This window comes from Carettochelys insculpta, chromosome 2 (assembly GCF_033958435.1).
Source record: "Carettochelys insculpta isolate YL-2023 chromosome 2, ASM3395843v1, whole genome shotgun sequence".
Lineage (NCBI taxonomy): Eukaryota > Metazoa > Chordata > Testudines > Carettochelyidae > Carettochelys > Carettochelys insculpta.
In genome coordinates this window covers 24,672,927-24,685,033 of record NC_134138.1, presented here as the reverse complement: position 1 = coordinate 24,685,033, position 12,107 = coordinate 24,672,927, and the positions used below count along the sequence as shown (strand labels likewise).

Here is a 12,107-nt window from a genome sequence, read left to right as displayed (position 1 = left end):
GTCTACCCTAGCGCCAAACTTCGAAATGGCCATACAAATGGCCATTTCGAAGTTTACTAATGAAGCGCTGAAATGCATATTCAGAGCTTCATTAGCATGCGGGCGGCCGAGGCACTTCGAAATTGACGTGCCTCGCCGCCACGCGGCTCGTCCTGATGGGGCTCCTTTTCGAAAGGACCCCGCCTACTTCGAAGTCCCCTTATTCCCATGCATCAATTTCAAAGTGCTGCGGCTGCCCGCATGCTAATGAAGCGCAGAATATGCATTTCAGCGCTTCATTAGTAAACTTCAAAATGGCCATTTGCGTGGCCATTTCGAAGTTTGGGGCTAGTGTAGACACGGCCAAAGTGGTTAAACTTTCTTCTTCTCTGGTATTAGGACACCAGCCGTCAGCGAATAATACTTGAAGAACCAATCTTTTGCCTACCTTAATTAATTTCCAAGGAAGGACCTATTCCACGTATACATTAAAATGTTTCGCTCCCCCACTTTTTTGCCAGACCGAAGTATTAATTTCAGCTGCTTTGGAATAATTTGCGGGGGGCGGGGGAGGAAGACTTGGTTTCAAGTATGGATATGGTCAGAAAAAAAGATTATGTAGAATCAACATCTCCTTATTTTATTCCAGTAAAAACAATACACCTTTCTTTTAAGTACAACCAAGCCAAACTTTCTGTAGGTGTGTATCTTGCCCTATACTCCCCCAACCCAAAAAAGAAAGAAAATAGAGGCTGACCCAAGGTGTTCATTAAATTATACCAGGACATTATACCGCTGTAGTACTGACACCCCAAAAGTCACCCATTTAACCTGTAACAACACTTGCACTGGGGCAAGAGCTCTGACATTTTCTCCATCCGATAACTAGCAGTTTATCTTTGTGAAGAATACCTGTTTGCATTCAAGTGTGTTTGATATAAAAACTCTTCTTATAAAAGGCCAACAAGAGTGAGCCATTACAGCTTTTGCTTTTAAGTGGCAAATGGACACAAACAAATTACAAGCACTAAAAAAGAATATTTCTCAAAAATGGCAGCTCAGAAATTACCTGCAACTCCTTCACAATCATGAAACAGAGCAGCCTGTCTAGGCCATTCAGACCAAAAGTGCCTAAAGTGTCTTGGATCTCTGTGAAGAGGTGACTGTTGGTTACTTCCTGATGAGTCTTCATATCATACCATGTGTTCATTTGGTCAATGTAACATGTAACTCTAAAGGAAAATTCAGAAACAAAATAAGTTTTGAGAAAGGCTCAGTGCAGTTTCTAAGAGACCATCATGCTCTGGGACTTCTTGGTGCCAACTAAAAGAGGGCACACAAGTGCGTAAAGATTACACGGATCACCTGGGACTGATATTTATATAGTAGTTTGTCAAAGAATGTCATGTAAGGTCTCTAGTGAAAGCCTGCATCCCACTGGAACTCAGTCATTTTGAAATGTATGGATGTATGACATATAAGTTGTGTGCATATACATGCATGTACAAACACTCAGAAAATTAAGGTCTGTGGCTTGGGGCTTGTCACCTAAAGGTGAGAAACTGGGTCCTTTCAGGCAGATGATTCTCCATTATCCATCTACATGTAAACTGAGTATCACATACTTCAAAATGAATTCTTATTTATGGTCTGAACAAAACACTAAGCATATGACTGCAGTATTTCCAGGGGAAAGCCTAGAGAGGAAAGCAGAAGCAGCAGCGGTTATTCTGTTTGCAAGTGCTGACACTAGAATTTTTCTATCATCGCTGCAGACATAGCTAATCTCTGCATCTTTCCACTAAGGGAAGCAAGAGGGTGTCACGCTTGGCTCATGAACATAAGATCACAGGTCAAGCCTGGCTGTCAATCTGCAAAGATTTAGAATGAGCTTTTGTTGTATAGGACATGATGATTCCTTTTCAAAATTTAAGATCCAGTAGATGTACTGTGATTTTATTTTATATGTAATCTTCTGTTTCCAATATTTCTGCTAACAGTGGAATCTCAGTTCTTTGTTAAACAAACATATGCTTAGTTTATTTACACATAAATCAAAGTGCTGTGTGTTAAGCAGATGTGTGTTCTACAGTGCACCTGACAAGTCATGCTGTACTGTTCCTTTGGAAACATGATCCAGTAATCCTGTGAGGGGTGTGTCTACACAGCAAAATTATTTTGGAATAACACAGACATAGCCCCAGAGTGTTTCCAAGGGCTCTAATTCAAAACAGGCTCTACAGTATGTGGATGAGCTATTTCAGAATAAGTTTTGCTTATTCTGGAGCTTCCCTGTAGTGTGGGCGTGTTATTTTGGAACAGTTTACTTTGAAATAACTCCAGCATAAGACAGTCCAGAATAACTCTGTAGTGTAGACATGCCTGAATGTCCAATGGAGAAGCAGATTCACGCTCCAAGGAGATGTTCACAGGACTGAGTGGGTGGAGTGTACCTACTGTTAATCTATACAGCAGGGCCTGCAGAGATCTGGGAGGTACTCATGTTGCCAGAGGCTGGTGGGGGTGGGAGATTGACCCACAGCAGGCACACACAAGCTTCCTCATGCTCAGAGCAGGTGGCAGTGAAATGACTGGGTAACCCTGGGAATTATCACTGACATAAGTAATAAGTTACTCAGACACATGTTAGACATGAATGGGCCATAGATATCAGATGATCTCTGGGCACTCTCCATGACATCAAATCCTTTCATCCTTATAATGGGTCCATGCCATCTGTTTTTTTTTTTTTAACAACACTTTACAGCATTGCTCTTGGGCTAATCTTAGAAGTACAGAATACATTTGTGGAAGTGCTTTGTTCTGAATATTTAAAATCAGATGAGGAGACTACCACCACCTAGGGAGCAAATATGTCAGCATGACAAAAGTGGGATTCAAAGAATGCAGTGCATGAATTATAATGAAGTTTGAGACACATGGTACTCACTTCGGGTCTGTAATCCTCAGTATTTCTCTGCAAAGCCGACCAATAAATGTTACAGATTCATCTACAGGTGTGAATTTGGGTATTGGAATATGAGTGGACTGGTATATACTTTGCCAGTCTTGAATCTGAAAAACACATTTTAGAATAACTTTTCAACTCTATCTTTTGTCCCTTTCTATTTGGCTTCAGAGAATTATTTTACTTTTCTTGACAAGCAATCCTGAACAGGACTCAATACATGAGAGACTGACAAGAAGTGGTAAGGAAGAATGGGGCTAACATGAATAAGGACAAGTAATACTAGAGAATTATACTTACGCTTTTATACAGATTCTGCCCTTTTGCTAGCTATGTTTGCAACTGAGCAGATCTCCAGCTTCTCATAATGATAAACAGCATCTATATGCAGTTAAGCCCATGCAGTCTTCCAGGACACATGGGGTTAAAGAAAGGCTAGGCTCTTTGTTTTCTGTTACATTTCAATTGGTATTTTGGGATGGCGTGCAGGGGGAAGAGGAAGGCTTATTGTTGATTTTATTATTTTATGACTAATTTAAATATTCCCAAGCTATAAAACCTTGGAGAAGGGACCATCCCTTTGCCTTGTTTGGGTTCAGTGCTTAGCCCAGTGGCATCTGCAACTATGAACATGCCAAAAAAGCACTAACTTTTTTTCTTTTACATGTCCAGCATATGAAGTTGATAATCTCAATTTTGTCTGTATGAAGACGGCACAATTAATTACATGCTAACTCATATGGTATGAATGTCCAAATGTAAACACATTTGTAAAAACTGTAACAACCTTGATTGACCAGAATAAACATACCTTTGTTCTTAGGAAGTTATTGCATTCCTGTTCCACATTATAGTTGATGATGCGGGACACCTCTTCCTGCCAAATCTTTAAACCATAAATGTTGACATAATCCTGGATGTACTCAAAAGATCGATGGAATCCGTCCATGGTAGCTGCCATGTCTTTCAGTTTTGGCATCAGTTCACTTGGCTATAGAAAAAGAGATTATTAATAATAACAACACCCCCTCTCCCTGAAGATGGAGTACACCACAGACAGGGATAATTACTTGGTTTTAAGTGGTACCATGGAAAAAAATCTAACACAAGTTCAAAGTGTGTTCTATTTAGGCTTTCACGCTGTGCTTGTCTAATGGGTTTACTGGCTCCAGAATTGATTTTTTCTAACTTATCAAAGGTTAGCTGAGAATTCATGTATTTAACACAATCATAGTTGGAACAGAAACATTCGCGACTTTCAAGAGTCATGTCCAGACTATGGCGCCTCCTTCTCCAGGAACAGCTGAGTGCTTTACTGACCCATGAAGCAGCTGAGAGAACTGTATTTCTTAGATGTGAGCTGAAGTGTATTATCAATTGTTGCACGAAAACAAAGAACTCTGTGTTGGTTGGTAGGAATTTAACAACAAATTTGCGACAAAAGTTGTATCTGCTTTTACTGATTCCCTTAAGTATTTTTGATTTCCGTTAATGGCATTTCAGCTTCACATTCCACTACATAATAATGAACATCTTGAAGCGTTCATATTATCTACAGCATGAAAACCTACATGTATAGAGCTAGATGCTATTTGAAAAGGTCTAGTACATCAAGTTCCAGTCAAGTTCACATCCAGAAAAAAGTAACAAAACCAACTCTACTTGTACAGCACCTTGGCTCTGGGGTTAAAGGTGAGTCCCCTGTGAAGAGCTAGAGCTACTCGTTTGACTAGCTCTTTTCTTATTCCATCCTCTAACAACTGTTTTGGGTCCACCTGTGTAAAAAGAACCACAAGATTTCTCTGAAAGTCAGAAAAAAGGATTTTCTAAACACACACATAAAGTTTTCAATCTAAGAAACGCATTATCTTGAAATGATAATGGTATGAAGTGCGTCAGCAAGTATCAAACACAGCTGAACTGTGTAGTACCTGCTCCCTCTAGTGGCTGGCCACAAGCAAATAACTTCTAATACAGTAAAAGCTGAGTTATCTACAATTTGGATAACTGGCAAGCTCAATTAACTGGCACCCGCTCTGACAAAGTGGAGATGATTGCCACAGGACCGGGGTGAGCCAGCTGCCTGTCCATGGCCTGTATCCGCAGGGCCAGCTGGTGCCAGTGGCTGTGGGGCTGGCTCTTTAGCCAGTGGCAGTGGGGCCAGTTGTCTGGTGAGTGCAGGCAGCAGTGGGGCCAGCTGTCCGGCTGAGACTATGGCCAGCTGCCTGGCTAGGGCCATAGGACTGGCTATCCACCAGTGGCAGTGGAGTCAGGGCCAGCTGCCTGGCCAGGGCTGGGGATGATGGCTACGGGGCCCACTGTCTGGCCAACAGCAGTGCCAGCAGGGCCAGTGGCCCCTCTCCAAAATCCAGCACTTTTGATTATCCAGTACCCCCAGTTACCCAGGGGTGCCAGATTATACAGCTTCTACTGTACTTCTAGCTAACAGAGTCATATGAGTCAAGCAATTTGTGTTCAGCATCCTAACTTTAAAAGTTGCTGATGACCCTTGAGAAGGGGGTTACATGCACAGTGCAGCAGAGCACATGTAAGAAAGTTCTGTTGTCTTGATACCCATAGCAGAAGACGTGTTCTTCATTTGGGAAGAGTGAATCCCATTCAGATGGGGAAACTGCTCTTTGAAAAGGCTTGACAGTAACATTAAGTGTTAAATAAATGCAACAAATACTAAAGCCCTCGTCAAGTCAGTGCGCAGTTGGAATTGTGGGCACTTGGCATTTCAAAAAATTAGGCCATTTATTTGTGTGTCCAAGTTTAGGCACTCAAATTTGAAAACTTCGAACAAAACTATTCCCTACTTCTCTTTGGTTTTGCCTTGTAAGCTTGTTTGATTAAGCACTAATCACCCTCAGTTGTTACATCCACTGTGACATTACCTTGATGATACCAACCAGAGTAGTTTTCATCATAAGGATACCTTCAGTGAAAATTGAAATAGCATGGGTTAGCTTGGCAACCTTTAATGAGAGGAAAGGAAATTACTTATTAAAATGTAACAATAATTCAGGAACAATCACAGAAAAATAAAATAAATAAATACATTTATTGCTAAATGCAAACTTTTTATTTTATAGCAGAGTCATTTTTGTACCTTTTAACAGACGTAATTTACATCAAAATGGAATAGTTTTTCCTTTCAAGTAAATTCAGGTAGATTTTTAAGAGCAAAGCAAGAAATAAAGATGTTTCTCAAATGTTTAGTAACTTGATGGAGATTTTCAAAAAGTTAAAAATGAGAGAGAGATGCCTTGTGCTACCTAGGTACATAATTCAAAGTTATGTAAAATGGAAGTCATTGGCCATGTCTACACTAGCCCAAAACTTCGAAATGGCCGTTTTGAGGTTTACTAATGAAGCACTGAAATACATATTCAGCACCTCATTAGAATGCGGGCCATCATGGCACTTCGAAATTGCCACGGCTCGCCGCCGCGCAGCTCATCCAGACAGGGCTCCTTTTTGAAAGGACCCCGGCAGCTTCAAAATCCCCTTATTCCAGGGGATTTTGAAGTTGCTGGAGTCCTTTCAAAAGGGAGCCCTGTCTGGACGAGCCACACGGTGGCGAGCTATGGCACTTTTGAAGTGCCACGGCCGCCTGCATTCTAATGAGGTGCTGAATATGTATTTGCATGGCCAGTTCGAAGTTTTGGGCTAGTGTAGACGTAGCCATTGTTTGGGAGTCCAACGGTGGCACTGCTTTTAAAGGCATTTCACAGTAGTGACTGTTGCCAGCAACAGGCCCCAATCCAGCAGTCCTTATTCAGACAACATTCTTGTTGGCTTAACAGAATGTAGTGATTTTGGTTAGCAGTCTAATTTTCACGTTGCTAGTGCACTTGTCTGCTATTAATAATCATATTGAGATGATATATTCCCTGAGCATTGCATGATCGAGTATGAGATCTTTGAAGCTAGTAGGGTGTGCAAAGGTTATTTCTGAACACTTTGTGGAAAAACATTTTGAGGAGCAATGAGAAGACAGAGGAATTACTACTTGTAAAAAGTACTGGAGGGGTAGCCATGTTAGTCTGGATCTGTAACAGCAACGAAGGGTCCTGTGGCACCTGATAGACTAACAGAAAAGTTTTGAGCATGAGCTTTCGTGAGCACAGACTCACAAAAGCTCATGCTCAAAACTTTTCTGTTAGTCTATCAGGTGCCACAGGACCCTTCGTTCCTGTTACTTGTAAAAACAAAACCACAAAAGTTTCCTCTATCTGGACCCAGAATGCTAATCTGAATTTCAGCTTAATGTGAAAGAACCAGGCATTTGTACAGGTTTCATTAATATGCTGCATACTTCTGATGTCAGGGCAGATGATGAGGGAGAATATTAATCAGATGCAATAATAATATGAAATAGTTATACTTTAGGTCACTTGTTGTCGTGTTGCATGTGGAAATCCCTTTGAGGTCAGCGGAGTATTGGTACAAACTGCTGGAAGGACCCAGTGTATATTACAGTGCTTATATATATACACACACACACTGTGTTTTAGAGAAAGCAATTTTAGTGTTTGCGAATGTTGCCAGACTGATAGCAGCAGAGATTAAGTCAACTAGCCACAGAACAGGTTAGATTCAAACACCAATTTAAGTTTCAAAACAAAAAGCAGTCAAGTAACACTTTAAAGACTAGCAAAACAGTAAAGTGCTACTTGACTGCTTTTTGTTTTGATAGTGTATAGACTAGCACGGCTTACTCTCTGTTACAATTTAAGTTTCTCTGTGTCCCAGCATCACATGCCCCAATCTTGACTCAACCTCTGAGGGCCAGAGGGTAGTTTAAGTCTTAATGGCCCATTCAGTCCTTAACCTCTCTGTTGTGACCTGAGTGGTGATGAAGAGCCACAGTGGTGGAGGTAATATCTTTTACTTCTGTTGGTGGAAGGGACAAGTTTTTGAACCACAAAGAGCATTTCCTAAGGTCTGGAGAACATAAACTGAGCATCTAAAGCCCTGGTCTACACTAGGGATCAAAGCTGATCCCAGATACACAATTCGAGCCATGCAATTAGCATAGCTAGAATCACTGTATCAGGGTCAACTGTATTCCCTGGTAGAGATCGGGGCTCTTTACGTTCCTTCCAATGTGTCTCACTCCATATGGCAGTGTGGAGTACCAGGGTTTCCAGTCAAGCCCAGAGAGATTGATTTTGCCGCATCTTCACTGTAAATATAGACACAGTTTAATTTACTCTCCTATTCTACAGACAGCCATACTTTTAACCTTTCTGCTATGAGTTTTCAGTAGAATAAAAGGACTTTGCCAAGAAATGCAAGATTCACTTATTCCAACACTAGTCAACCCTGATTCTTATTCAATGGGCAAGTCCAGCTCTGCTAGGAATAGGTGTCTTCAACAGAGTTGCATCTACTTACACTGGGGCTAAGTTTAGCCCCAAACATTGTACTTTTCAGAATTCTGAAGTTTAACTGCACCTCATATCGTGGTCCAAGCTGAGCATAATCTCGTAGTTTGTCCTTGTCGAGACGAGTAGGGACTTCCATAATATCATGAGTCTGAAGCTTTATAATTTTGAGAAGGGAGGTAAACATGCTTTCTGGAATGATCTGCAGAACCTTCAAGGAACAAAATGACACAGACTCAGGTGAATGATAAAGTGTTAGCAAAAAAATTCAGGAGTGAAACAATTACATCTTGATAAATGCCTACCTTTCTTACATAGGAAACCAATTCACCAGAGTAATACTGCGATACACTGAGAAGGTCAGGGCTGTTTGCTTGATTAATACGAAGCAGTGGCAAGTCAAGAGCAGAGGCAAGCTAGAAATAAAATTTACAATCCTTAATTGTTTTATTTGAGATTTTGTTGCCAAATATACAAGCTAAACTTTTTAATTCCTGGTAAGCCTTTAAAATCCAGAATTCAAGTTGTCATTCTCCTGCTAAAGAATGACAATACACCACCATTACTTTTTCTTGCTAAAATATCTCACACATACACCCCTTCTGAAGCCAATGACTCTACATTTATTGTGTTCTTGTCTTGGTGGTTTGCAGATCCACCAGGAAGCACAAGACAGACTTTTATTTTTCTTATGATCTTATCCTGCTACCCACGTACTCATTTCCCTCAAACAAAAACATTTCCCATGCTTAATACCATGATGAAAATGCATCCTTTGAACTGATGTCAGATCCACCTCATGGCAGATTAAGAGCATCAGCACCACCGCCACCATCTATAGTCAGGCTCCTCTAGTTCCTGCACAGAGACACAAATGTATGTTCTCTAAAAACACCCATGTCTCCAACTAACGCTACAGATACCTGGACCAGTTATTAGGGAGGTAATATGGCCTAAAGGTTTGAGCACTGGATTTGGTGTCAGAACACCAGGATTCTAGTCCTGGTTCTGCCACTGTCCTTTTGGATGACCTAGGGCACGTCATTTTATTACTCTGTGGCTTAGCTTCTCCATTTGCAAAATGGGAATAATGAGACTGATCTCGTTTTGAAACCTACTGATGAAAGCTCTGGATACTATTAACATGAATAATTAATTAGTAACATGACTAGGTATGTTCCATGTTAAAAATTATGTGCAATCTTCATTTAAAAATCCCAAAACAACACTTAAGTGATTTCATTAATCTATAAATAGTTCTGATTACCGTTACTTTTCACATCTAAACACTTGGAATAAGCCATGTGTACAGATACACTCTGAGACCTATCTTGCTGGTACACTTCAATGATAATGACACTTCAGGAGTCATTCATTTCATTCACACCTACCTTTAGGAAAGTAGCTCTGAGTTTAGTTACCATTGAGGGGTTGGCTCTTATGCTTTCCTGCATGATAGATGTGAAGCTGGAAAACAGGAAAAAAGATCAAGCCCATCATCTCAAACTTTATTGCTCACATGTCATAGTCTGATGCAGAAACTGTACATGGAGTCAGTGGAATTACAGTTTGAATGGACTCAACCAAGAGTGATGCCTTCAGAGACCAAAGTGCAGTCAGTGTAAGGTAAGAGAGCATCAGACACTCAGTAACACCCAGTGCAGTGATGCACCATTTAAACTCCGTAGGCAATGGTTTGTCTATTTGTTTTTGATCAAAACAATCCAGCTGGAAAAGATAAGCCCGATGCACTGCTACTTAGCAAGACTGAATTAAAAAAAAACAAACCACAACAAAAAAAACAACCAGACCTTGATAACATACCTGTCAATTAACTGCCAAGCATAAGAAAGATCACCAACTATCTGCATGGTGATTAAGACCTCTTCTTTAATGTTGATTGTTCGGATCATCTGATGGAGAAATTTCCGGGTATCAGCAAGAAACTGACAAACTTGCAAATTAGATTCCAGCTGGTGAAATTCTTGGACCTGTGTTAAAAAAAAAGTCTTCATTAGACTTTTTTTTTCCTTTCCTCCTCAGACAATTTATCTAAGGGAAAAAAAAACGGCCTAAGTTTACAATTTTTTTTTTGTTAAAACAAACATTTAATAAGAACTCTTGCTTACTTTGGAACAACACAAGGGCTGTGTCTACACTAGCCCAAAACTTCGAAATGGCCATGCAAATATGAAATATTCAGCACCTCATTAGAATGCTGGCAGCTGCGGCACTTAGAAATTGATGCAGCTTGTCCTTTTCTAAAGTACCCCAGCAACTTCGAAATCCCCTTATTCCTATCTGCTGATAGGAATAAGGAGATTTCGAAGTTGCTGGGTTCCTTTCGAAATGAAGTCCCGTCTGGACGAGCCGCACGGCTGCAAGCCACGTCAATTTTTAAGTACCGCGGCTGCTGACATTCTAATGAGGCGCTGAAAATGTATTTCAGCACCTCATTAGTAAACTTCAAAATGGCTATTTGCATGGCCATTTTGAAGTTCTGGGCTAGTGTAGACATAACCAAGGAGTAAGGTGGTACCTTAAAGACTAACAGATTTATTTGGGCGTAAATTTTTGGGGGGTAAAAATCACTTCATCAGATGCATGGAGTGGAAATCACAGAGGAAGGGGTATATATATTTGTAATAACATATCAAAAGAAGGGTGTTACTTAAAAAGTGTAGGATCAGTGTTAATGAGGACAATTCAACTAGGGTGGACGTGTCTCACTCCCAACAACTAATGGGGAGGTGTGAATATCAAGAGAGGGAAAATTCCCTTTTTAGTGAGATGTCCATTCTAAATCCTTATTCAGCCTTACCTTCTTAGTGTTAAATTTTGGAACTAAATTGCAGCTCTGCTGTTTCTCTTTGTAGTCTGATTTTGAAGGTTTTTCTTCTTTTTTTTTTCCTCCCCAAAAGGATAGTTACTTTTAAATCTGTTACTGAGTGTCCAGGGTGATTAAAGGGTTCTATGAGGTTTTGCATGTTAGCTTTCTTGATGTTTGATTTGTGTCCATTTATCCTTCAGTGCCGAAACTATCTGGTTTGCCCAATATATATGGTCAAAGGACATTTGATGGCATATATCATGTTAGTAGATGTGCAGGCAGATGATCCCTCGATGGTGTGGCTAATATGGTTTGGTCCTATGATGGTGTCGTTTGTGGACAGAATTGGCAATGTGGTTTGTTGAATGGATAGGCTCCTGGGTTAGTGATTCAATGGGTATGATGTGTGGCTGCTGTGGTGTATTTGCTTCAGGATTGAGAGAACGTTACTAAGGAAGCAATTTCATTTAAAGTCTACAATTATTCCAGGGTGCCTACACACCTCGGGTGCACTCTGAGACATCAGGCTGAAATCTCTTTTACTTCCTGGAAATATGGGTAAAAAAGGCGTTTGGTATGGTATGCTGGCCAAATTCTAATATGGATATTTATCTTCTGCCACTTGCATTTCCCCATGCAGTTCTGAATGCATTTGGGTTTTCTTTTCACATCCGGTCCTAAGATGAGGTATAGGGCTATGAAAAGTTGTACAACAACAAGTTATAATTTTGTCTTAAAAGTTACTGAACTTAATGGGAGATAAGGGCTGTCACAGGAATCAGTTTATCCTGCAATAATGATCTTTATGGGTAAATCCTATAGGTCATATGGAGTGGTTTACAGAATCAAAGCCTGTATTCATATAAGGGATTTAAGTTAGAAAAGAATTTCATGATCTACTGGGTTGAAAGGCCAAAATAAACTTATCAAAAGCGTT

The 12,107-nt window shown here is 40.4% G+C and overlaps 1 protein-coding gene across 1 annotated transcript in view; it reads right to left on the bottom strand.

Annotated features, from left to right (window-relative positions):
• The window catches only part of WASHC5 (WASH complex subunit 5), a 52,681-nt gene that overhangs the window by 15,635 nt on the left and 24,939 nt on the right, over positions 1-12,107 (bottom strand). Inside the window, exons 13-21 of the mRNA XM_074985618.1 lie at positions 10,165-10,331; positions 9,732-9,807; positions 8,646-8,756; positions 8,411-8,551; positions 5,845-5,925; positions 4,621-4,722; positions 3,759-3,938; positions 2,930-3,054; positions 1,049-1,211 (exon numbers count right to left, since the gene is read on the bottom strand). Of these exons, the coding sequence (XP_074841719.1) occupies positions 1,049-1,211; positions 2,930-3,054; positions 3,759-3,938; positions 4,621-4,722; positions 5,845-5,925; positions 8,411-8,551; positions 8,646-8,756; positions 9,732-9,807; positions 10,165-10,331 (1,146 nt within the window). The remainder of the gene's footprint in view (positions 1-1,048; positions 1,212-2,929; positions 3,055-3,758; positions 3,939-4,620; positions 4,723-5,844; positions 5,926-8,410; positions 8,552-8,645; positions 8,757-9,731; positions 9,808-10,164; positions 10,332-12,107) is intronic.